At 38.3% G+C, this 26460-nt stretch overlaps 1 protein-coding gene across 6 annotated transcripts; it reads right to left on the bottom strand.

The window, feature by feature from the left end:
- Window positions 1-11719: 11719 nt before the first annotated feature.
- On the bottom strand, window positions 11720-16698 carry LOC122055801 (protein TIFY 4B-like). 6 transcript variants are annotated; one of them, XR_006132928.1, is made up of 10 exons: window positions 16360-16698; window positions 16086-16252; window positions 15837-16012; window positions 15431-15518; window positions 15235-15361; window positions 15084-15149; window positions 13423-13480; window positions 13108-13325; window positions 12138-12256; window positions 11720-12000 (listed from the first exon to the last, which is right to left on the bottom strand). XR_006132928.1 is itself a non-coding variant. In XM_042617429.1 (9 exons), the coding sequence occupies exons 1-9, from the start codon at window positions 16478-16480 to the stop codon at window positions 12240-12242; spliced, it is 1038 nt and encodes a 345-aa protein (XP_042473363.1). In that variant the 5' UTR covers window positions 16481-16698; the 3' UTR covers window positions 11720-12239. The 6 variants fall into 6 exon arrangements, 3 of the variants coding, with proteins under 3 accessions (XP_042473363.1, XP_042473364.1, XP_042473365.1); XR_006132930.1 differs by having other exon boundaries at window positions 12138-13325; window positions 15058-15149; window positions 15227-15361; XR_006132929.1 differs by having other exon boundaries at window positions 11720-12256; window positions 15058-15149; window positions 15227-15361.
- Window positions 16699-26460: the final 9762 nt, after the last annotated feature.

Here is a 26460-nt window from a genome sequence, read left to right as displayed (position 1 = left end):
GCCTCTTGGTCATTTTTCCTTCTAAGCAAGATTCACAAGTTGGAAAATTTTCCAACTCTAATGAACTCAAAAGTCCATCGGCTATAAGCCTCTGAATCCTACTTAAATTAATATGACCAAGTCTTAGATGCCAAAGATATGCTTGGTTCATTTCTGAAGGTTCTTTTCTCTTATTAGAATTAGAAGATGAGTTATAAATTTCCATGTTTTGCTTTGTGGAAGAAATTAGATTTAAAATATACAAATTGCCAACTAATGCACCAGAACAGATAATCACTTTATTTCTTTTAATAACTACATCGTTACTGAAAGAAACTGAATATCCATCTAAAAACAGTTTAGAAACTGAAATTAAATTCTTTCTAAAACTGGGTACATAAAGACAATTTCTTAAAACCAAATTTCTATTTCTACTAAAAGACAAGTAGATGTCTCCCACTGCAACAGCTGCCACCTTAGTAGCATTGCCCATGTAGACGGTAATCTCCCCTTCAGATAGTCGTCGGGTTTCCTGGAACCCCTGCAAGGAATTGCAGACATGATCAGTGACTCCCGTATCTACACACCAGGTGCTGGTAGATAACACCGCTAAACATGTTTCAACAACTAGAGTATGAGATATACCTTTGTTTTGGTTCTTACGAGGACAGTCCGCCTTCCAATGTCCTGTCTGCTTGCAGATGAAGCACTTGCCCTTCGGCTTCTTCATTCCAGCTTTAAATCCCGTACTCTGAGATTTATTCACTTTCTTTTCTGAACCAGTTTGTTTCTTCTTCTTCTTTCCTTTTGGTTTAGAAGTAGAACCATTTTCAGCATAGTGAATTTGAGCATTGTGACGAAATAACCCTTCTGCTGCTTGAAGTTCCCCTAATGAATAAATCCTTTTATTCATATTATAGTTCGGGCGTCAAAACTTAGGTAGGGTTTGGAGGATCATATCGATCCGGGTTTCCCATCAATTTCTCCTCCAAGGATCTCATTTCGTTCGGATAAGCCATCATCTTTAGGATATGATCCCTTACAGGAGTACCCTCTTGCATGGTGGTCATCATTATCTTTCTCATGGCTTCTTGCCTAGAAGCCCTATCCTGATGACCAAAGAGTTCCTTGAGATTATATCATAAATCGTTGGTAAATCTTGATGTCGATGTTGCAATACATTTGACATTGAAGCCAAAATGTAACACCGTGCCATCTCATCTGCTTACCCATTTCCTATGATATTCAATCTCCTCTTGGGTAGATTCACCAAGAGGGTGCATCGGGCAATGCTCAACAAGATAAATTTATAGCTTTCGAAGAAAAATGTCCGTGTTTCTTTTCCAATCTATGTAGTTAGGTCCAGAAGTCTATTTTGTTGAAGTATGATGGACGATGGGTTGAAAGACATCCTAAGAATCACAAATAACTTTTGGTGAACTCTAAATTTAGAATAATATTGATTCCTCAAACAATACTATTTTAAATTAACCAACACCTTAAAACACCGTGAATTTTGTATGTCACGTTAGTGTGGACGTATACAAATTCAACATTTGTAAAAGGAGGGTTTAACCCATTAATTTTATTATCTTGTCAACCTAACTTTTGACAAATAAAATTAATAGTTGGTATTATTTGGTCACACAAATAATAGCAGTGACTCCGTTGGGAGGATACTATTAGATGTGTCTAAGTGTACACCATTACTTGACACTAAGTCCATTAATAAGATTATGCCCCTTCCGCTGGAGAAGATCACACGCCCTTAATTAACTTCCTATAGTCATCCAAAATGGAAGTCTGCTCTAGTGATCCGCAAATAAGCTCATCCGTTATGGAGGAAGGCACTCGAGCCAACGCCAAGCTTGTTTGCATCACTTACAAACCAGTAATGGAGACCATGGGATTTATTTAAAAATCCCTCTCCCACTTAGTTATTTATAGATGAGGAATTTTAACTATGCTAGCCTACTAAACTTGTAAACTAACATGCACACACAGCACAATATAAAAGCAATAAATAGAAAATCTAATTTTCAACTATTATGACTTTTATCTTTAATTGTCCTCCGTGTGTTGTCATCCGAAGCTGCTGCCATATTTGGCCACCGCCACCGGGTCTAACTGTCGCATCCATCTTGCTCCTAGTTCCGCTGCGCCTCTGGCCCTTAGAAGGTTCCACGCTTTGCAAGATTCGATCCGCGACATAAATAGAATTTTACATTTTTGATCCTATATTCCATAAAAGGAATGTACATGTATCTAGATCAAAAATAAAATCCTAATAAAACTAAATACAGCTCCTGCTGTATTTTAATACAATCATGCACACACATATAAATTGCCCTTGACATGTCCAAGGGTCCAATCACACACATAATAACTAAAAGCCATAATAGTTGGATCCTGCATCCATAGAGTTAGCACATCCTACTATTAACCTGCCTAAATTATGTATGACATGTGCATAATTAAACTAAATATCAAATACACAGAGGCAAAACCCTAGCTCTGATACCATTGTTGGTTGCTACTCGGAAAACCTATAGGTTCCACTGTACAAAAATTTTGTACAAAGGTCTGAACCTTTTCCTAGCTACCATGTGTTCTTTTTAAATTAAATTTTGGATCGCCTGCGGAACTTAACACGTTTGATCCAAAACTTAATCTATTTGTTCTTTTAGGTTTTGACTTGGATCTCCTGCGGAACTTAACACGTTCGACCCAAGTCTCCTTAAGTTATTAATTCCATTAAATATTAATTTCCATAAAAGGTTCCAAGATCGACGTGGCGAGGCACATGACCTTCTTGGATATGGGAGCAACCACCACCGACTAGACAAAACCTTTAATAGAAATCTAATATTTAATTTCCTAAAATAACTTTAGGTTAACCAAAAAGAACAATCAAATCACAAGGAAAAGAAAGAAACAAAAGAACACAACTTCGAAAAACATATTCGAAATTCTAGAACGTAAGCCTCTTGTATTTGGTATTATTTCCATAAATAACTAGCATGATGCGGAAATAGAAATTACTAGTTATACCTTGTAGAAAAACCTCTTGATCTTCTACCGTATTCCTCTTCTAACCTCGGACGTTGTGTGGGCAACGATCTTCCGAGACGAGAAACCACCAATCACCTTCTTCTCCTCCTAGCTAGGTTCGGCCAACAAAGAGGAAGCTTCACCAAGGAGGAAAAACAAAATACTAACCAAGCTCCAAGAGATGCTAGCTTTCTCTCCTTCTTCTTCTTCTTCTCCGAGTAGTATCCGGCCACCACAAGAGCTCCAATAGAAGGGTAGGGTTCGGCCACCACAAGAGGAAGAGAGGGAGGGGTTGGCCGGCCACACCAAGGAACAAAAGAGGGAGAGGAATAATAGATGTTGTGTTGTTGTGAAGGTACCCTCACCCCTTCTTTTATATTCCTTGGCCTAGGCAAATTAGGAAATTTAATTACAATAAATTTTCCTTAATTTCCTTGACATGATTTAATTGAGAGAAATAAAATAAAATTTCCCCAATTAATTTCAAGTGGCCGGCCACATCAATGAAAACAAAATTGGACAAGTTTCAATCAACAATTAAAACTTCCTAATTTGTTTCCGGAAATTTTTTAAAAAATAAAATTTCTCTTTAGAATCTCTTCATGGTTGATAAAAGGAAATTTCTATAATTTTAATTTTATCAACATGAGAATAATTTTTAAAGAAAAAATAAAACATCTCTCCAATCTACAAATAAGGAAAGAGATCTAATCTCTTTCTTTAATCTTTTATAGATCTTTTACAAGAGAGATATTTTAATTTTAATTCTCTTTAAAATATATCTTCCACATAATAATAAAAATTAAAATTAAATTTCTTTTTTAATTTTATTTGGCCGGCCCTACTAGCTTGGGTTCAAGCTAGGGCCGGCCACCCAAGTATACCTAGGCCGGCGTTCCCAAGCTAGCTTGGCCGGCCCCATATGGGTATAGAAGGTGGGTATAGGTGGGTATAGAACTCTATAAATAAGAGGCTACGATAGGGACCGAGAGGAGGAATTGGTTTGGTCTCCGATAAAATTAAGCATCCCGTGTTCGCCCGAACACACAACTATCAATGATAATTCATTCCACTAGAGAACTATCATTGAACTACGCACCAATCCCAAATTACATTTTGGGCTCCTTCTTATTATGAGTGTGTTAGTCTCCCCTGTGTTTAAGATATCGAATGTCCACTAATTAAGTGAGTTACGACAACTCATTTAATTAATGTCTAAGTCCAAGAGTAGTACCACTCAACCTTATTGTCATGTCGGACTAAGTCCACCTGCAGGGTTTAACATGACAATCCTTATGAGCTCCTCTTGGGGACATTATCAACCTAGTATCTCTAGGACACGGTTTCCTTCTATAATCAACAACACACACTATAAGTGATATCATTTCCCAATTTATCGGGCTTATTGATTCATCGAACTAAATCTCACCCATTGATAAATTAAAGAAATAAATATCAAATATATGTGCTTGTTATTATATTAGGATTAAGAGCACACACTTCCATAATAACCGAGGTCTTTGTTCCTTTATAAAGTCAGTATAAAAGAAACGACCTCAAATGGTCCTACTCAATACACTCTGAGTGTACTAGTGTAATTATATAGTCAAGATAAACTAATACCTAATTACACTACGACCTTCTAATGGTTTGTTCCTTTCCATTCTGGTCGTGAGCTACTGTTTATAATTTATAAGGTACTGATAACATCATCTTCTGTATGTGACACCACATACTATGTTATCTACAATATAAATTAAATGAACAACTACAAACAAATGTAGATAATTAGACCAAATGTGATTCTTTATTCATAATGAATGTTTACAAAGCTTAGGCTTTCAGTATACACTCCAACAATTGTGTCTGTCCCAAGCTTCATACATAGATACAATCCTTGCTCGTTTTAGTATGCAGGATTCCAAGAAAGGTTTCTTACCTTTTAGGCATGGAATAGCTCTATCTAAAGAGATGTCTCCAAAGACATCAAAGGAGATAGAAGACATGAAAGTGGTTCCTTATGCTTCGGCTGTAGGAAGCATTATGTATGCAATGCTATGTACGAGACCTGATATCTGCTTTACCGTGGGCATGGTCAGTAGATATCAGAGTAACCCTGGACAAGGACATTGGACTGCGGTAAATCATATATTAAAGTACTTGAGAAGGACTAGAGATTATATACTAGTTTACCAAGCAGACGATTTACTCCCTGTGGGTTACACGGATTCAGATTTCCAATCAGATAGGGACAGTAGTAAGTCTACATCAGGCTATGTGTTTACTTTAGGAGGTGGAGCCATTTCATGGAGAAGTGTTAAGCAGAAATGCGTTTCGGACTCAACCATGGAAGCTGAGTATGTAGCAGCCTCTGAGGCAGCTAAAGAAGCAATATGGCTCAGGAACTTTCTAATGGACTTAGATGTGATTCCTGGTTTGCCCAAAATCATCACAATTTATTGTGATAATAGCGGTGCAGTCACAAACTCGAAGGAACCACGAGCTCATAAGGCAAGTAAACATATAGAGCGCAAGTACCACCTGATACGAGATATCGTGAAGCGAGGAGAAGTTGTCATCGCCAAGATTGCATCAGCGGATAACCTGGCAGATCCTTTCACTAAGGCCCTTCCGGCGAAAGCTTTCGATCGGCATGTGGAGGGAATAGGAATCAGATGTATGGTAGAAGATATGACAGCTTAGTCATTAGTATAAGTGGGAGATTATTGGAGTGTATACTGAAAGCCTAAGCTTTTTGTAAACATTTATTCTGAATAAAGAATCACATTTGGTCAAATTATCTATATTTGTTTATAGTTGTTCAATTAATTTATATTGTAGATAACATAGTATGTGGTGTCACATGCAGAAGATGATGTTATCAGTACCTTATAAATTATAAACAGTAGCTCACGACCAAAATGGAAAGGAACAAATCATTAGAAGGTCGTAGTGTAATTAGGTATTAGTTTATCTTGACTATATAATTACACTAGTACACTCAGAGTGTATTGAGTAGGACCATTTGAGGTCGTTTCTTTTATACTGACTTTATAAAGGAACAAAGATCTCGGTTATTATGGAAGTGTGTGCTCTTAATCCTAATATAATAACAAGCACATATATTTGATTTTTATTTCTTTAATTTATCAATGGGTGAGATTTATTTCGATGAATCAATAAACCCAATAAGTTGGGAAATGATATCACTTATAGTGTGTGTTGTTGATTATAGAAGGAAATTGTGTCCTAGAGATACTAGGTTGATAATGTCCCCAAGAGGAGCTCATAAGGATTATCATGTTAAACCCTGCAGGTGGACTTAGTCCGACATGACGATAAGGTTGAGTGGTACTACTCTTGGACTAAGATATTAATTAAATGAGTTGTCAGTAACTCACTTAATTAGTGGGAATTCGATATCTTAAACACAGGGAGACTAACACACTCATAATAAGAAGGAGCCCAAAAATGTAATTTGGGATTGGTGCGGTAGTTCAATAATAGTTCTCTAGTGGAATGAATTATTATTGATAAAATTAAGTTGTGTGAACACGAGATGCTTAATTTTATCGGGAGACCAAAACCAATTCCTCCTATCGGTCCCTATCGTAGCCTCTTATTTATAGAGTACTATACCCACCTTCTATACCCACCTAAAGGGGGTCGGCCAAGCTAGCTTGGGAACCAAGCTAGGGCCGGCCTAAGCATGGTTTAGGGTGGCCGGCCCTAGCTTGAACCCAAGCTAGAGGGGGCCGGCCACATTAAATTAAAAAAAAATTTTAATTTTAATTTTTATTATGTGGAAGATATAATTTATTACAGAGAATTAAAATTAAAATATCTCTCTTTAAAAGATCTACAAAAGATTAAAAGAAAGAGATTAGATCTCTTTCCTTATTTGTAGATTGGAAAGATATTTTATTTTTCTCTTTGAAAAATTATTCACATGTAGAAAATTAAAATTATAGAAATTTCTTTTTATCAACCATGAAGGGATTATAAAGGGAAATTTTATTTTTTTTAAATTTCCAAAGACAAATAAGGAAGTTTTAATTGTTGATTGAAACTCTCCTAATTTTTCTATTTGAGGTGGCCGGCCATGATTAGTTGATTAATAAATTTTATTAAATTTTTATTAATTAATTATTGTCAAAGAAATTTAAGGAAATTTTATTATAAATAAATTTCCTTATTTGCTAAAGCCAAGGAATATAAAAGAAGGGGTAGGGGTGCCTTCATTGTAGACAACTTCTATTATTCTCCCTCTCCTATTCCCTGGTGTGGCCGGCCAACATCCTCTCCCTCTCTTCCTCTTTGTGGTGGCCGAAACATCCCTCTTGCTTGGAGTTCTTGTGGTGGCCGGATACTACTTGGAGAAGAAGAAGAAGAAGGAGAGAAAGCTTGTATCCCTTGGAGCTTGGTTGGTGTTTTTCTTCTTCCTTGGTGAAGCTCTCTTGTTTTGGCCGAACCTAGCTAGGAGGAGAAGAAGGTGTTTGGTGGTTTCTCATCTTGGAAGATCGTTGCCCACACAACGTCCGAGGTTAGAAGAGGAATACGGTAGAAGATCAAGAGGTTTTTCTAAAAGGTATAACTAGTAATTTTTCTTTCCGCATCATACTAGTTATTTTTGGAAATAATACCAAATACAAGAGGCTTACGATTCTAGTATTTCGAATATGTTTTTCGATGTTGTGTTCTTTTGTTTTATTTTTCCTTGTGATTTGATTGTTCCTTTCGGTTAACCTAAAGTTATTTTAGGAAATTAAATATTAGCTTTCTATAAAAGGTTTTGTCTAGTCGGTGGTGGTTGCTCCCATATCTAAGAAGGCCATGTGCCTCGCCACGTCAGTACTGGGAACCAATTATGGACATTAATATTTAATGGAATTAATAACTTAAGGTGACTTGGGTTGAACGTGTTAAGTTCCGCAGGAGATCCAAGTCAAAACCTAAAAGAACAAATAGATTAAGTTTTGGATCAAACGTGTTAAGTTCCGCAAGCGATCCAAAATTTAATTTAAAAGAACACATGGTAGTTAGGAAAAGGTTCAGACCTTTGTACAAAATTTTTGTACAGTGGAACTTATAGTTTTTCCGAGTAGCAACCAACACTTAGATTTTGGAACCTCTCATCATATGTCACCTAACTTGTCATCTTTTATCTCCTTATCTTCTAATTCATTTTTATCAGTTATGACGGTGGATAGCACTTCGATGCTATTAGTAGGTGTTGGTTTCGTTGTTACAACTTGCTTGTCTCTTCTTGATGTTTATTACAATCCTAGTCTTATACTTAATCTTGTTTCTGTTAGCCAATTGTTTGAGTCTGGATATTCAATTTCTTTTTCTTCGTCCAATTGTTATGTGCAGGATCTGTGATCTCAGAAGGTAATTAGGATAGGTCGTAGGCAAAGGGGCATCTTTGTCTTGGATAAACTTCAAGTATCAGATGTTGCAGCTTCTAGTGTCGATTTATTATCTTTTCGATTGAGTCATTCTTCTTTTGATTTTTATTTGTGGCATACTCATTTAGGTCATGTTTCAGCATCTCGTTTGTAATTTTTAGCTTCGTTTGAAGTATTAAGAACTTTAAAAAGTTATGATATTTTATATTATAGTGGTTGTAAACTGACAAAATTTTCTACATTACCTTTCAATAAAATTCTATCTTTTTCTCCTAATCCTTTTGATCTTATTCATTTTAATGTGTGGGGGCATTATCCTGTTACTATAAAAGGGGGTCAAGATATTATGTTTCTTTTATTGATGATTGCACTCGCTATAAACTCGCATCTTATAAAATATAGATCTGATTATCTTACCATCTTCAATGATTTTAAAGCTCTTGTCAAAACTCAACATTTGGCGGTTATTAAGTATTTTCGTTGTAATTTGGGAGACGAATACACTTCCAATAATTTTTCTCATTTACTTACATCAGAAGATACTATACACAAAACCTCATGTTGAGAAACACCTTAACAGAAGGGGGTTACAAAGAGAAAGCAAAAACATCCTATTGAGATAGCTCGTTCATTCTTATTGTCTGCAAATGTTTCTAGTTTTTTTTTTTGGAGAAGCAGTTCTTACTACTACTCATGTAATTAATAGGATTTCAACTTCTCATAATTTAGGTTTGTCTCATTTTCAAAAGCTATATGGTCATGCTCCTGATTATTCCTCTTTACATGTTTTTGGTTATACCTGTTTTGTTCTCCGACTACACGTCGAGCGTGATAAATTATCCTCTAAGTATGCTTTGTGTGTCTTCCTTAGTTATGGTGTTGGTCAAAAGGGATATCGTTGTTTTGATCCAGTTAGTAAAAATTGGATATCTTTCGTCATGTTGTGTTTCTTGAGCATATTCCTTTCTTCTCCATATCTATTCTACCACATGACATGACTCATGTAGATCTTATTCGCATTAATCCCTTTAGTACCAACATTGACAAAGTCTCCCCCACGGCTACTCTTTCACATGACAGCTTTACTGAATCTGGTATTCTCGAAACATCTCCTCCACCTCCCCCTATCCCTCCCCCTACTACGATTGTTCCATCACCTCTAGAGATTGCGGACAATCCTATTCATCGGTCTACACGTTCTCGTAAGTCTACTAAACTACCTGATTTTGCTTATTCTTGTTATTCTACTTCCTTTGCTTCTTTTGTCGCCTCTGTTCATCTTCTGAGCCTTTGTCCTATAGAGAAGCTGCTGGTAATCCTCTTTGGTAGAATGTTATGGATGAGGAATTAATTGGTCTGCATCATACTCATACTTGAGATTTTGTACCTCTGCCACCTAGGAAACGCGTCATTGGTTCTCGTTGAGTCTATAAGATCAAAACTAAATCTAATGATTCTGTCGAACGGTACAAAGCTCGTCTTGTTACTAAAGATTACTCTCAGAAGTATGACATGGATTATAAGGAAACTTTTGTCCCTGTTGCGAAAATTACCACTATTCGTGTGTTAATTGTCGTTGCCTCTGTTCGTCATTGGAAAATATCTCAGATGGATGTCAAAAATACTTTCTTGAATGGTGATCTTCAAGAAGCAGTGTATATGGTGCCTCCCCCTGGAGTTACTCACCGATCTGGTGAAGTTTGCAGGCTTTGCAAAACTCTCTATGAACTCAAACAAGCACCACGTGCTTGGTTTACAAAGTTCTCCATGGTGATTACCTCACTTGGATTTCATCCCAATAATTATGATTAAGCTTTATTTGTCAAGAGTACGCGTGCAAGTCGTATATTTTTATCTTTATATATGGATAACATGATATTTACTTGTGATGATTTTGATAAAATTAAGTCTCACAGTGACTCGCCCTAATATTGCGTATGTTGTGCATGTGATTAGTCAGTTTGTCACTGCACCAACCACAATTCATTGGACTGTTGTTCTTCGCATTCTTCGATATCTTCAAGGAACTCAGTTTCAGAGTCTCTTATTCCCTTCTACTTACTTGTTAGAGCTCTGTGTATACTCTGATGCTGATTAGGCGAGTGACCTTACGGATCATAAGTCGACCATCGGGTTCTATATTTTTTTTGGAGATTCTCTTATCTCTTGGAAGAGTAAGAAACAAAATGTTATTTCCAGATCCTCCACAAAAACGGAGTATTGTGCCATGGCTGCCACCACTTGTGAGATTGATTGGTTACGTTGGTTGCTTGCATATATGAAATTTTTTTTTCAAAAACCTATTGCTCTTCATTGTGATAATCAGAGTGCATTCAGATTGCACGCAATATAATTTTTCATAAGAGAATGAAGCATATTAAGATAGATTATCATTTCGATCGTCATCATCTACAACTTGACTTTATCATACTACATTTTGTTCATTCCTCATTGCAAATAGCTGATATATTTACCAATGCTCATTCTGTTTCGCGCTTCCGATTTTTATCTGACAACCTCTCAATACTTTTAATTGTTGCATCGTGAGTTTGAAGGAGGATGTTAGATTATATAATTTTATTAGAATTATTTGTTTATAACCTTTAAAATAATTTAATCTTTTATCTTTTCAATTTAGGATTTAAGTTTTTCTTATAATTAATTACATTTTTTAATTATTTTGTAGATTCACCAAATCAAAACGATTACTTTTTATTTTGTGTCAATTTTTACACTTAGGACCCCTCTTGGGGGCCCTCCCCCTATTCTCCATATCAGTGAATGATATGAAGATTCTTATAAGTTGTTTAGAAAAAATGGTCTTTAGTTGGTTAGTATGAAGGATATGGTTTTGAACTCTTCAATAGGAGGTAGTGAGGTCACCTGGAAATTGGAGTTTTCTTGGACCAAGTCACTAAACTCAATGCAGTAGTTGTTTCTGCTCTCCTCTTCTATCCTTGCTTTATGGACCTTGTTTTATGGACTTGGACCTTGTTTTATGGACTTTCGCAATCAATTGATTTCATCTGGAACAACCTTTGAAGTGCTTGGCTGCATAATAACAATGCTCACTGTTTTTTGTTTTTGTAGTTTCAGAATGGATCCAAGTTATGAAACTTCTGGACGAAGCAGCACGTAACAGCCAAGATATACAGCATGGTCCAGCACTGCTCTTCAATTTGGATTTAAACTGTCTTTTTTTCATAATCCAGATGCCCACCTTCGCCCGATTAATCTGAGAGGTAAAAGATTCTATTTTGCACCCGTCATACAAAGAAATATGAGCTCAAATAATGTCATGCAACTCATTCTATTGATATGCTAAAGCAACTACTTCCGTGAACCTCTCATACAAAGAAATAACACGCCACCTAAATTTTACCACACAAGACAGAAGGCCAGTCATGTCAATCTGGTCATCGCGATGGTCGGTAACTCCAAATGGGAGCATGCTGCCGCCATGCACAGGCAGGAAGATAACTAAACAATACAGTCGAGTCTTGGGTTAGCAGCATCCATCATCTTGTTCTATTTCACTCAGCTTCAATGGACGACTTTGTTTCTGGTATCGGCATAGGAAATAATCATGACCCCACAGATACATCAATCGAAGACCTTTGGATAAGTGAAATCCAAAGCAGGAATAAAGGACGATAGATTATAGCATATACTAGTTCCACAAAAATGTCGAATGAGAACCTCTGCAACTTGAGTTTGTAGTTTTCCTCTCCACTTATCGGAATAGCAAAATTACAGGTGTCCAAATGCTGTCTTGGTTGCTGAACAAAATGCTAGACAGGTTCAGCAATCCTCATCACCTGATGCAAATTGTGATGATCGCTATCAGATTTGCAGTAGGAAAACACAAAGAAAATCATTGGAAAGATAGTATAGATCCACAGGTAGTATGTTACAGAAAAGGAAAAAAAACAGGTATATCAAATGGCTCCTCTCCAGTTAACCTTCAAAGAATGTTCTATCAACTGAGGACGAGAACTTATCGACAAAAAAGGACAAGGACTTAGCATTGTCATGACATGTCCTTTTTTTCTTTCTTACTAAGCTCAGCCCTGATACTGCTCATTTTTTTGGCATTAAAAAAAGAAATATCATGTATTTTTATACAGCATAACTCAATAGACAATATGTATATATAGAATAGCCAGCAAAGAGCTTGAAATTTGACATCAAATTCTTCCCAATGACTACAGATAACAAGAGGATAGATAATCTAAATGTCGCGAGTATAGCATGAAGTCACTATATACAAACAAGATAAGATAATCAATCCAAATCAACTGGAAATATTGTGTCATTAAAATTTACTGATATGAACAAACCATATAATTGGTGTGTGAATTTTCGTCATTTCCGGAAAATAGTACTGTAAGGTATCTATCACCGACATCTCATAAAAGGGGCAATCATTGGAAGTGAATTCTTGTCTCTCGATCCATTTCAGCATAAAAGATAATCCATAACAAAGAAAATTAAGATGACATAATCACATGGCATGCACAATGCCCAACAAAACTCTTAGTTTGAGGATTCTTCAATAGAGAGTTGAATGTCATGCAAGAGGCAATATGAAGAATTGTTTCTGAATCCAATGGCAACCCGTGTTTTTCCATATGAATTTACAAACATAACTATGCAAATTCTTACTCACCGTCAGCATTGAGATCTATGAGAAATTTGTCTTTCCGAACTTGGTTTTCTGCACAGCTAGCTGGAGATTGAGGTGGTTGATGTTGTACCGTTGACGGGAGGTTTGTCATATTCAAGTCTGAAGAATCAATTGGATTTGGGCATCTGAAGTTCTCACTGAGTAACATTTTTTCTGTACATGAGTAAGATGGACCTTCTATAACTTTCTTGCCCTTAAACCTTCAAAAAAGAAGAGATTTGAGGGAACTGTTCCTTAGGCCGAGAAAATTGTGTTATGGCCAAGCATAATTGTCTCTCTAGTGGAAGAAGTTCATACCTATCTTTTCTTTTCTCCAAGTATCTCTTCAATGAGGCATTTCTGCGGGTTCCACCATCTGTTGTAATAAAATAAATGGAACACAATCTGTTGTAACAACCATGTTGGCAACATGAAGCTATTAAAAAGAAAAAAAAATTATCATTAAAATTCACAATGAACACTCAACAACCATGATCTGCCCATGCAATCAGGATCACATTTTTCTGCACTATGTGAAAAGACTAGACTTCTAGTATAACACAAGCAGCATCCTAGACGCTGTCTCCTTTCACCTTCACTAACCCAGTGCATTTTTGAAGAATATGGATAAGCAAATTTCAAATTTTCACCATCTTATCAAGCATTCACGGGAAAATTTTCCGATTGAAGAAGAATAGAAGTTTGTAAATAAAATTAACAGGCTAATAGAGGATGAAAATGAATTTTTTTAACACACCAGAAAGAGACAGATGAACAAGAGTTTTACATACCAGCTTCACAGAGCACGAGTAATTTCTTTAACAAAGACAAGCAGAGACAGATGTATAGCTCAAACTTTAGGGGTTGAATTAAAGCTGTGCTGATGGAGCCCCCATATAAAAATGATTGTTTTCTAGTTCAGGTTAGACAAGTGACTGTTTAATAAATACTTGCAACTGTTGAGCATTGTTAAACAAGTAATGAGTAAATGCTGAACTTACGCAACCAAGCATTTCTTAATCTGATAAGATGGAATATCGCTAACCTTCTTGTTAAGGTAAGGAAGATGAGCATTGTGATCAACAGATGGGCAAGGGAACATGGCAGTTGAAAAAGTTTGTAGAAGGCATTTATTAGGTGACCAGTGATCAAACATATATTCAACTGAAACCACATATGTTAAAATAGGAAGTAAATTATATTACTTTGATAAACACCATAACATTTTAAACTCTGGATATTTTTTAATCATAAGCACAAGTACAACAAAAGAATCTTCATTAACATTACTGATGATTTAGTTAGTCCTTAAAAAAATTATTATTTTCAACCAAATAACAAGACCATTAGCATCAAAGACAACTTATCCACACACATTAATATGTAACATAAATTGACTCATTTATGAAAGCAAATTATTAAAGAACTTTTTCCCTGTATAACTATGTAAATTATTTCATGTTATTTTATATAGTTTTATATTAAGCCAAACAGCACAATTTACTTATGACACAATAATGCCATATACCATGAATTGACACCCTTAAATGCATTGCGGAATTAGGATCACGAATTTAAAGGAGAACTTGCCCAAAAGAATATATTTCGGATTGTGAGAAAAAGAGATTATAGATACCAAAATTCAATGAAATCTGATTTCACATAAATAGAAGAAAATAAAAAAATCCCACCCTTATCCTCATCATAATCAATAATAATAATAATAATATTATTATTATTATTATTATTATTTGCTTACCCATCTTTGCAATAAACGAATTAATACGCCACAGTGACGTTAAATTTTGGACGGGAGACAACCAACCACTACGGCAGTGGGAGGACCCAGCATAAGGCAGCATCTCCCATAAATGGTACGACCGAAGGGGCCCAAAATTTCTCTTGCAATCAGCGATGACGGGAACCAGAAAACGATAAAAGTCGCAAATTTACCCGCTAAAACTGCTCCGCTCTCTTACCAGGCTCTGTTTCCCGCGGTGCTCTCGCGTCCACCGCGCCGTCCGCCGCGTGGTGGCCCGCCCTGCCTGCGCACGATCGCAGCCGTCCGATTAAGATCGATTTACATGGGATTAACCAAAAAATCTCGGGAGAAGCTGGTTACCGCCATACCAGTCGCCGCCGAGAAGAGGCGCCCAGGGAGCCGGGGAGCCACACCCGGCGAGGGGAAGCCGTCGAAGCTGGGCGTGCTGCCTGCCAGGTCTAATACGGCCTTCGCCTGCGAGGCCGAGGGACGCCGCTGTGTCAGCATATAAGGAACGTTTGTTATAGGTGACAGAAAGGGGCCGGAGGACAAATTTCGACTGACCTGATCGCAGGCCACGCCATCGTAGACATTGACCAACCCGTCGTAGAATATAGTCATCTGCCCCGCGGCCGGCAGCTCCGCCGTCGTCCTGACAACGGAGCAGTAGAAACCAGTGCGTCAGGCGTTAATGAGAGTATCGGATCAGGCCGTTCAGTCTCGCCCAGTTGGAATGCTACCCTCTCCGAACGATGGATTCTTAGTCCACGGATCGAGCGCTGGTCCACTGTGGAACGTACGCGCACCGACGAGCTCCTTTACTCCACTAGGAGGTGGGTTCGTACAAGACGAACGATCATAGCCGTCGGATGGGACAAGGTAGCTTTTAGGGCGACGAAAGGACCCGTTGGGGACCGCTGCACGGCGCAACGTAGCGCAAGGTAAAGGTTATCGGAGAGGAATGACGAACCTGGCAGAGAGGAATCTATTCTCTGGAAAGGCCGTATCCGCGTGGTCTACTACGGCAGTAGACGTCCGAGAAGTCGGCGATCCGGCAGATTGTTGCGGCGTCGGGATCGGGTCTCTTCTCCGGTACGGGCTCGGCGGCGACAGCAATCTTCCCACTTCCCTAGGAGAGAGAGAATCCTGTAATAGCGAAGGATCACAAGACTCTCCTACCTCTCGAGTCTACCCAAAAGAAGAGAAAACGCAGTTCCACCTGGGGAGACGGCGCCAGGAGCGGTGGGGTACGAGGAGGGGCATACTTTCGGAGGATTTCGCCCCCGGCGGGACAATCATTGCAGCCCGGGCGCCCCTCGAGAAGCGCCTTGAGCGAGATAACCTGCTGGATCGCCTGCGATTTGTTCCACGACGGCCGCCGCATCCCTAACCGCGCCCACAATCAGCGCCCAAAGCCATTACCCCACACCACCAACCCTAAAGAAAAAGCATCCAAAGCATCCGGTCCAAGAGAAAGGCTAAAGCAAACGGACCTTTGGCCTTGAGGTAGCGGCGGCAATCCTCTCGTGTGAGCTGCGCGATGTCCTCCTCGGTGAGCTCGGCGAGCGGCTTCTCCAGCGGCGACCGCGGCACGGTGTCCTCCGCCGCGCTCATGGCGCCGCCACCGCGTGATCCGGCCTCTCCGGACGCCACCGTGACGACGAGGGTGCCGATCTAGATGGAATCCGCCACCCGAATAAGTACAAAAGGGCAATAAAGAAGAGAAAAGAGGGAGGGGGCGTCCGAGGAGGGACGCGCGAGTGGGGGAGGAGGAGGAGGAGGAGGGAGGGAGGGAGTGGCGGATGGGGTTCGGCCGCGGCGTCTCCTCTTCCTCAGGGGTTTCTTTTATCCCGTCGCCGCTGTTTACCCCATCGTGCCACGTCAGCTCTCCGCTCCCACTAATTATTAATTAATGTCTACAAACGAATTCCTATTCGTGTCCCCGCTTTTATTCGCATTTCACTAAAATGCCACTCCCTCCCGCACCGATAAAATCGATGTTTTTTCAAAGAGCCCCTGTCAATTTGTATTTACAAAAATACGCTTGCTTAGATTTTTGACAAATTTTGAGTTCACGTAGTCAAAGTCATCAAATACCTAAAATTTTTTTTAAAATTATTAAATCACATATTCAATTTTACTTTTACACCCCCACATTCGTTCCGACCTATCTACTCAACTACCTAATCAACTGATTCAGATATTGTTCATGGGGTTATGTCATCTGATATTTTAGGGTCGAAATTTGGCACGATCGAGCATAATCTCTTTCATATTTTGATCATTTATATTAATGGTTTGTAGTCATCCGTGTTAACCTAAGGACGGGTTGACGGAGACACTGGGGGCGAGCGAATCACCTTTGCCACATGATGAATACATTGATATCCCGTGTTGGTCACTAGACGGATTAACGGATACATTGGGCGAGTGTATTCGTCTTTTGTTACCATAAATACATTAATATCGATCCCCTCGGATGGACCTAGTAGCTAGCGCATGAGGTGTTATCACCATAAGGTCTGGGGTTCAAATCTCAACAAAGTCGAGGTAAATACCTCCCTTATGTGCTAGTCACTATTCCAAAAACTAGTAGCCGTCCGTGATTTACCTCCTTCGTGTTGGCCTTGGGACGGGTTGGCGGGGGTGCTGGAGGCAAGCGTATTTGCCTTTTGCCACCAAGAATACATTAATATCGTTCTCTCGGATGAGTCTAGTACTAGTTAGTGCATGAGATGTTGCCACAATGAGATCCGGGATTCGAATCTCGGCAAAGCTGAGGTAAATATCTCCCTTATGTGCTAGTCACTATTCCAAAGACTAGTAGCTGCCCGTGATTTATCTCCCTTTTGCCACAATGAATACATTAATATCTCCTCCGTGTTGACTCTGGGACGGATTGACGAGGGCGCTGAGGCTAGCATATTCATTTTTTACCACCATGAATACATATTCTGAAATCAATTGGTATATTATGATAATCAATTAAAATTTTTAATTCATAATTAAAATTATTGCTCCTAAATCAGAATAATTAGATGAACAAATATAATCTGATTTCATTTTAGTTTCAGTCAAAATATATTAAGTGAATTAGAGAGTTTTAGAATGATATGCACTCAAATCTATTATATTTATCATATTTAGAGTAATAAATTTTTAAACATAAATATATTTAAATTAATTGCTACTCTACTCGTTCAAGTTTATCTAATTTTTATTTTATAACTTAAATGTTATAAATTTGATTCCTTTAAATGTCGTTGAATGCTTAATTTAAATTTGTTTAATTATTAATAATTTCCACTTAATAAATTATATGTCATGCTAAATTTAACTCTAAACAATTTTGGTCAATTTTTTATATTATAATAGTTTTAATCAAAATTACTTCACAATTATAATAGCCTTAGTAAAAATATTAATTAAGTTCAAGTAATTTTAATTAATATTTAAATAATTTTAACTAATATCAAATTTGACTAAATAATTTAGAGATTAAAATTATTATAATAACGACAGAATAATATTTGTTTTCGATTGTGATTTGTGATGATGATAAAAATAGACAAAAACATAACATCTCATTTATAAAATTTTATCTAAAATATCTCCCTATATTTCATCTTAAAATGTCCCCGATTCTTACGCCCCGATAATTAAAAGGTGTTTTAAAAAATGTTGAAAAAGAAGGGTAGCGCAGAACCGCAGAGGCAAGCCTGGAACGAAGCAGAGCAGTGCGTCCCTATAATTAATTGTTGTTTGTCCAAAGACGGTATCGGGCATCCATTGTACGCGCGGCCGCATAAAGTACGAGATGGGAGACTCGTCGCCGGCACCACTCATCACTCCTCGCACTGCGGCCGCGCCGACACAGTGACCCTCTCTCTCTCTCTCTATAACTTTATGCCACTGTTTTGGCATGTTTACTCCGTGGAGTGGACGAGGGACGACTACTAGCTGCATACGAAAACGGGAGAGAGAAACATTATTCGCCGGCGTCGAAAGGGAAGCCTCCGAAAAGACAAAAGTGGCAGACGGCATATTCGCGACTGCTGCCGCGGTTATTGAGTGCGGGGACGTGGAGGAGGGCGGCCGAACCAAGCGCGCATGGCAGATGTGGGCGGAGCTCAGCTCGAACACCGTGAGCTGCACGCAGTAGGGCGACCAAATGCATGGAAGGATCAAGGCCGATGATCTCGTGAGCGGCAAGGCGAGCCTACTGCATGGTTGCACTTCACCGCCTACCGGCCGCAAGCGGACGCAACCTCCCCGGCCTCTCCGGCGTCACCGACGCCACCGTCTTCTCGGCGCACAGGCCTACTCTCCTGTCGCCTCCAGCCGTCAAGGAGTACTGGATCAGATCCCCTTATCGGCGCGATGTACTAGTCGACCTATAGAGGAGATGAAGACATGGGAAGATCACGGAGGAGGCGAGTGGTATTACTACTGTGAAGGTATATAACTCGATCTGTAATGAACGGATTCATGGCATCCATTAGAGCACCCACAGTGGGAGCTCCGAAGCTCCCACTGCGGACGTGGCAGAGGGAGAAACCTCTCTCCCATAGTGGGAGGGAGGTTTCTCCCTCGAACGAAAAAGTGGCTCTGTCTTTACAGAGCCGCTTCTTCGTTGCTTTTTTTTTTTATATATATTTTAATTTTTTAATAATTTAAAAAAAGCATAATATTTTAATTTATAGCCGCATGCAACGGTTATCGATTGTATGCCGTTGAACAACGGTTAATTTTTAGCCGTTGTTCGACATTTTAATTTTATTATTTAATCTATAAAAAAAATCTATAAATATGGGATCAATTTCATTCATTCCATTACAATCTTTGCTCTCAACTTATTTCTCCCTTTCATTCCTGTTTATATTCGAGATGGATGAAAATCTCAATATTTCCTTTACGAATCTTTTGAATTCTTCAAATACGGAAAGAAATTCATCTTCTCAAAATACTCGCACTCCTCCAAATATCCTCATATTTTCTCTCACCCACAATATCCTCCAAATGTTCAAAATATTTCATATGTTCCACAATATTCTCCAAATTTTCCAAATTTCCAAAGTTCTCAAAATTTTTTACAGCCGTGGAATCCAAGTAACGCCGCCCCAGCTCCATTTGGTATGTATCCATCCCAAGATTGGTCAGCAATGGGTAGCCAACTTGGGATGTCTTATCCTTACATATTTTCTTCTACTCAACCACCTGTCATACATTCGAATGAATCAAGAAGGACAACTATTGATCCATCTATCAGCGACAAAGAATCTCTAACATCATCATCTATTCCTGCAACTCAGTTGCCACCACACTCATCACAAGAGGAGCGTGAAGTTGAGCTGGAGGAAAATGAATCGAAACGAAGATTTTGGTCTCTCGATGAAGATGTGGTCCTTGCGAAGTCATGGGCAACTATAAGCACTGATGCAATCATTGGTAATGACCAGAAGGATCAAGCTTTTTGGAAACGTATAACTGATTACTATAACAAACATCGGCCCACTGGATCTATGACGAGAAGTTATCAGCGGCTGAAATCACATTATTATATGTTTGCACAAATGGTAAATGAATTTTCTACAACTTATAATAATTTTTATACTCATCGGCAAAGCGGCTGGAGTGACGAGAATGTGTTGGAGAATGCATTGAATATGTGGAAAGCCAACAACAAAGGCAAGGATTTTAAGTATATGCATGTGTGGAGGGTTCTCAAAGAATATGAGAAATATACTCCATAATCAGTTGCTCATTACTCTAACAAGAAAGCAAGGACATCCGAATCAGGGGGAAACACTTCAACATCAAATCCAGATACAAGTGTTGGTTTAGATGACTCTGAAGTCCGCATTCGTCCTATAGGGCAAAAGGCAGCGAAGAGAAAAGGCAAATCTAAAGTCAGAGAGGGCGACACAATGGAACATAGCATCGACAAAGAATGACAAGATATTAAAGAATATCAAATCCAAAAAATGGCTTTGCGAAAAGCCGAGATCTTTCATAAGGATTATGAAATTCTTATAAAGGATACCAGTGAGATGACACTAGGATAACTTTATTTACATGAGAAAATGGTGGAAAAAATTAAACAGAGACATGGCTTGGTGTAGATGAGTTTATGTTTATTATTAGGATTATTATTATAATTTATGTCTTTTTATTTGATGCACTGTAATATTTATGTATTTTTTAATTATTAATATTGTTTAATGTTATTAATTTATAAATTTAAATTTTATAAAAAATTAATGGTGTATGAATTAAATTTATAAAAAATTAATTGTGTATGAATTATGAAGGAGAAATGAGAAATTATATATAATAAAAAGTGTGGGATCCATAAGGGAGTTGTTGAAAGGTTTTTTTGATAGTGGAAGAAGATATGAGGTTTTTAACTTTTGATGTGGCACAGACATACCAACGAAAGAACTCTCAATGGGGTCTATCTACTGTGGATATTCTTAACTCGATCTGTACAGGAGAAGCGAGGAGGATTGGCTGGCCTCAGCCCTCTGGCTAGCTCCCTCTCTAGACCCCACAGTCCAGGTCACGTCACATCGCCAGGCTACGCAGGATTGTCCAGAATAGAACGCGATGAAAGCCTACTCTATATATTCTTCCATTATAAAAAATAATAATTTTTCCGAGTGTTTCACTTTTTTTTCACAATATATATATTTTTTATCCCTTCTTTATAATTTACCTTTTATATATAAAATTAAAATTTTATAAAATTCATAAATTACTAACACTCGATAACATTATTAATTAAAATATATATAAATATTACCGCATCTCAATTAAAAAATATAATATTATCATAATTAATAAATTATTTTTTTACTGGTTACAAAGATAGCGTGCCTAAATATATTTAACCAAGTCGGTTCGAAATTGATGATACAGTCGATTATCACGTAACTCGTAATTTCTCCGGAGATATTCTTGGAATTCTTCGATGGAGCCTTGCAATATTTATGACGGAAGATCTCTTTCATCATCCGACCAATTGACTACTACATCTTGCTCATTTTGAATAATCATGTTGTGCAAAATAATGCATGTATATATGATATTCTTCAAATATCCTTGTACCAAAATTGTAATGAACCTTTTATCATTGCTCATCGAAATTGGAGCACTCAAAATACGCGCTAGACATCCTTTCTTGCGTCCTTTTATCGTTCCTTAAATATTTTTCTCTTGGGATCATAGGGGCACAGAAAGCTCTTGACAAAAATAGCTCATTCCGAATAGATCTCATCTATGAATGATATCTTTTTGTATATTGTGTATTATTAATCATAAAATTAACCTCGAATGTATTTCCTGGCAAGACGTTGAATAAAGGTGATTCGTTAAACACGTTGATATCATTACGCGACCTTGCAATCCCAAAAAAGACATGTTATATTCACAAGTCTGTAGATGTGACTACTTAAAACATAATTGTTGGAACACCATGATTTCCTCGAGTAACCTGGTCTTTCCAAGCGTCGGGGTAATTTTTTTTATTACTAATGCATACAATCATGACCACCCAACATATCAGGGAATTCGTGTCTCTGCTTATATATTTTTCAAGCAAGTGTTGGATATCAGCAACATTAGGTTTTCTCAAATATTAAGCTCCGAACACTTCAATTACACATTGACAGAAGTTAAATAAGCATTGGATGACAGTTGTTTCAATCCGTAGGTACTTATCATAATAATCGGTGGGGACTCTATATGTCAATTGACGGATAGCCGCCGTACATTTCTGAAGTGGTAACAAATTTGTTTTTTCCCGTCGCATCGACCTTCCATTGAAAATATTCTAAATGATTTTTCAAGACATCGACTATACGAAGGAATAACCCTCTTTGCATTCAAAATTGACGTCAAAATATATCATCAGAATATATTGGCTCATCAAAGAAATAATTGTTAAAAAGACGAGCATGCCCGACTTTACAATCCCGATTTAAATACCTTCTCCTGTGTGTTATGTCGAAAGAATTTTGAACTCTTCGACGTACCATTTGTTGTTGCTCATATAGCTGAAACATTCTTTGTTCATTTATATTCTTTACATCTTGCTTTAATTCATTTATCTAGAATTTATCGAGCATAGATCGATCTAGATTTTTAGCCATCAATCTTCTCAGATATTTTCGTGGTTGAAAGAAATAGATGTTGGTGCAATCGACCTAGGTTTTGATGTGTGTGTCAAAGAGTTTAAGTTAGACTTTCATATGTATTTGATATGTGTTTGAGTCATGCAGGACTTGGTGGAACACATAAGGACTTGGTGTGACCAAGTTCGGGAAGCTCATCCAAGGGCTCGGATCGTTGAGTCGGTGAAGGATGGTGTGGAAGACATCCGAGGGACCGCGCGGACGAGGAGCAATGGAGTGGAGCCGAAGGAAGTGGACTTCAAGGCAGCGTGAAGGATGGCACGGAGAGGAGCCGCGGGCTCGGGTGCATCTGAGGGACGAAGGCCGAGGAAGAGGACTTCAAAGGCGACTCCGGAAAGGATGAGAGGAGTGAATGTACTGGGACCAGTCGACTGGTCATGGGACCAGTCGACTGATCCAGCTTCACAGAATGCACAGAAGCATTCTGTGCTTGTCGACTAAGGGGACCAGTCGACTGGTCCTAAGACCAGTCGACTGGTACATGACCGTTGGCAGAAAACGGGCTCTAAAGAGAGCCGTTGGCGTTGCCTAACGGCTAGCACCAGTCGACTGGTGCATGGACCAGTCGATTGGTGTCAGGGTTTGGGTTGATTGGTGATCAACTCTTTCCTCTTATTTAAGGGGAGCTTTGGGGCATTGAAGGGGTTACTGATACTCATTGTAAACCTTCTGAATCTTGCTCAAAGCTTCCAAGCCAACTCTCTTCCTTCTAGCCCTAAGTTTCATCTTGTAAAGAGGAAGAGAACTTTGTGAGAGGTTTGCTCCACCGAGAAGGAGAAGCTTTAGCCGGAAATTGCCGGGGACTGATCCACCAAAGGATCAAGGGCTCATCCACCTCAAGGACACGTCGTGGAGTAGGAGCAAGCAATCTCCGAACCACGTTACATCGAGCGTGTTAGCGTTTGTATTCTCGTTTGTGTTTCATTGTTTTAGTTTCTATATTTTCGCTTGCGCAAACTAACGTATTGTAGAGAATAAATCGATTTGGGGGTGGCCTAGCTATCCAACCCCCCTTCAAGCCGGTCACCGATCCTCCAACAATTGGTATCAGAGCCAGGACGCCCTTCAACGGACTAATCGCCAAGAAGAGCATTTCATCAAATGGCCGGCTCAAACATTCATCCACCCAAATTTGAAGGCGACTTCTCTTGGTGGAAGAAGAGAATGGAGGTATTTTTCAATACCGATTTTGACATATTGCTAATCATGAGAAATGGTTTTGAAGAGCCAAAGGATGAACGCAATGAGACAATCGACATAACAAGATGGACCAAGAAGCAAAGAGAAGAACATGTAGCGAATTCTAAAGCCATACATCATCTACAAAATGTCCTTCCCCAACAAGAACTAACGAGGGTTGGAACCTACTCAAGCGCTAAGGAGTTATGGGAAAAGCTAGTGGAGCTTCATGAAGGGACATCGGAAGCGAAATTGGCAAGAAGAGATCTCCTTCGAACTCAACTCAACAATATCAAGCTTGAGAAAGGAGAAAAGATATCAATTTTACATTGTAGAATTAAGGAGATTATTAATGGACTAACAAGTGTAGGTGAGACACTTTCAAATCGAGACGTGATTACGAAAGCCCTAAATGCTTTTCCAAGATCCACAACTTGGAGTTCCATTGTAGATACATATTACATATCAAAGGACCTAGAGAAATCCTCTCTAGATGAACTCTTCTCAACAATGGAGCTTCATGAAACAAGAGTTGAGGGATTGGATGGAGAAGCTCATAGATCAAGAGGAGTAGCCCTTGTGGCAAACAAGGGAAAGGGGAAGAAGAAAGCTCTATCTCCATCATCTTCCGATTCCGAGGAGTCAAGTGCCTCAATGGATAGTGACCAAGAGACGTATATGGTAAGGAAGATGAGAAAAGCATTTAAATCTTTTTCTACTAACAAATCTCATGCTAGGAAAAGCTCAAGAAGTAAAAGTAGAACAAGGAGGGTAATTTGTTACAATTGCCAAGGAGAAGGACACATAAGAGATGATTGTCCTCTCTTGAAGAAGAAGGAAGGGAAGAAGAAGGAGGAGAAGACAAACGAAAAGGGGAAGAAGGCTCAAAACCTAAAAGCAACATGGGATGATCCTTCATCATCATCGGAGGAAGAAGAGCATCACATAGTCAATTTTGCTCTAATGGGGATTGATGATGTAGCCTCCACCTCATCCGAGCAAGAAGAAGGAAGGAGCTCAAGTGAAGATGAAGAGGGGAGCTCAAGTGAAGGGGGAGGTCAAACTTCGGATTCGGACTTCTCAGTAAGTGAGGTACATAATCTTCCTCCCCATATTTTAATTAAAATTATTTCAAGCACAAATGATGATTTGTTTAAGGCAAAAAGAAAGAACAAATCTTTGAAAAATGACATTTGCATGCTTAAAGAAAAATTAGAATCCTTGCCTATTAGGGATGATGATTTGCATGCTTCCTCTACAAGTTCAAATGATTCATGTTTAGAAGAGGAAAATAGGAAATTAAGGGAAAAAGTAGAATACCTCACCATAGCCCTTAGAAAATTTGAAATTGGCTCAAAAACCCTAAATATGATCATTGGGAGCGAAAGGGCAAGTTTTAAGAAAAATGGGATAGGATACAATGAACAAAATAATGAAAAGACCTATCATTGTCTACTTGCTAGGGGGCAATCCAAGACAAAGACCATAGATAGGAAATGGATCCCCAAAGAGTACTTGGTCAACCCAATTAGAAAGAATTTCTATTGGGTGCCAAAATCAATCCTCAAGGGTTAGAGGATTTTATGGCAAGTCAACCATGGAAGTCAATAATTCAAAATTTTCTTATATGGTTGACTTGAGACCTTAAGGGGGAGGACTTAGCCTTGATAGAGATTTATGATCAAGAGGGCTAAGTAGATGTTACATTTATCTCACAATGATTTGTATTATTTTCTAACCATGAATGTGAGATATTAGGATGATACAAGTAATTCACTTATGCTTATGGCATTTTGATGAGTTATGAAGTGTATCAATGTTTAGTGATCATAGGCCAACTATGGGGAAAGCAAATGTTTAATTAATGGACATCTTGCCCATAGATCATAGTTGGACATTTCAAATATTTTAAAAATAATTCTATGTTTTATTTACTGTGGTCCAGCTATTTTAAAACATATGATTGCAAAACTGAGCTTGAAATTGATACAAACTTGTATGTTTCCGATATTTTTGAAACTTGGTCAAAATTTTGAAAATAGGTTGACTTTTCATGAAAACATATTTTTCTTAGTTAAAGAACATTATAGGAAATATGTGTTCAAAATTTCATGATTTTTTGAATTTTCTAGAATTTTTTATGGATTTCTGAAGTTGGTTGCCGTAGGCTGAAATTGATGTTCAGTTTGTGTCAGTCGACTGGTGCAGATACCAGTCGACTGG

The sequence above is a fragment of the Zingiber officinale genome, chromosome 3B (genome assembly GCF_018446385.1).
Source record: "Zingiber officinale cultivar Zhangliang chromosome 3B, Zo_v1.1, whole genome shotgun sequence".
Taxonomy (NCBI): Eukaryota; Viridiplantae; Streptophyta; class Magnoliopsida; order Zingiberales; family Zingiberaceae; genus Zingiber; species Zingiber officinale.
This window is presented reverse-complemented; position numbering and strand designations above follow the sequence as displayed.

Bases quoted from the DNA above. Each gene is read 5' to 3' on its own strand.
- LOC122055801 (XM_042617429.1), bottom strand. From the start codon at position 16,480: ATGAGCGCGGCGGAGGACACCGTGCCGCGGTCGCCGCTGGAGAAGCCG. The intron at 15,362-15,430 runs GTCAGTCGAAAT...ATGCTGACACAG, and splicing joins ATGGCGTGGCCTGCGATCAG to CGGCGTCCCTCGGCCTCGCA. The intron at 15,150-15,234 runs GTATGGCGGTAA...GATCGTGCGCAG, and splicing joins CCTCTTCTCGGCGGCGACTG to GCAGGGCGGGCCACCACGCG.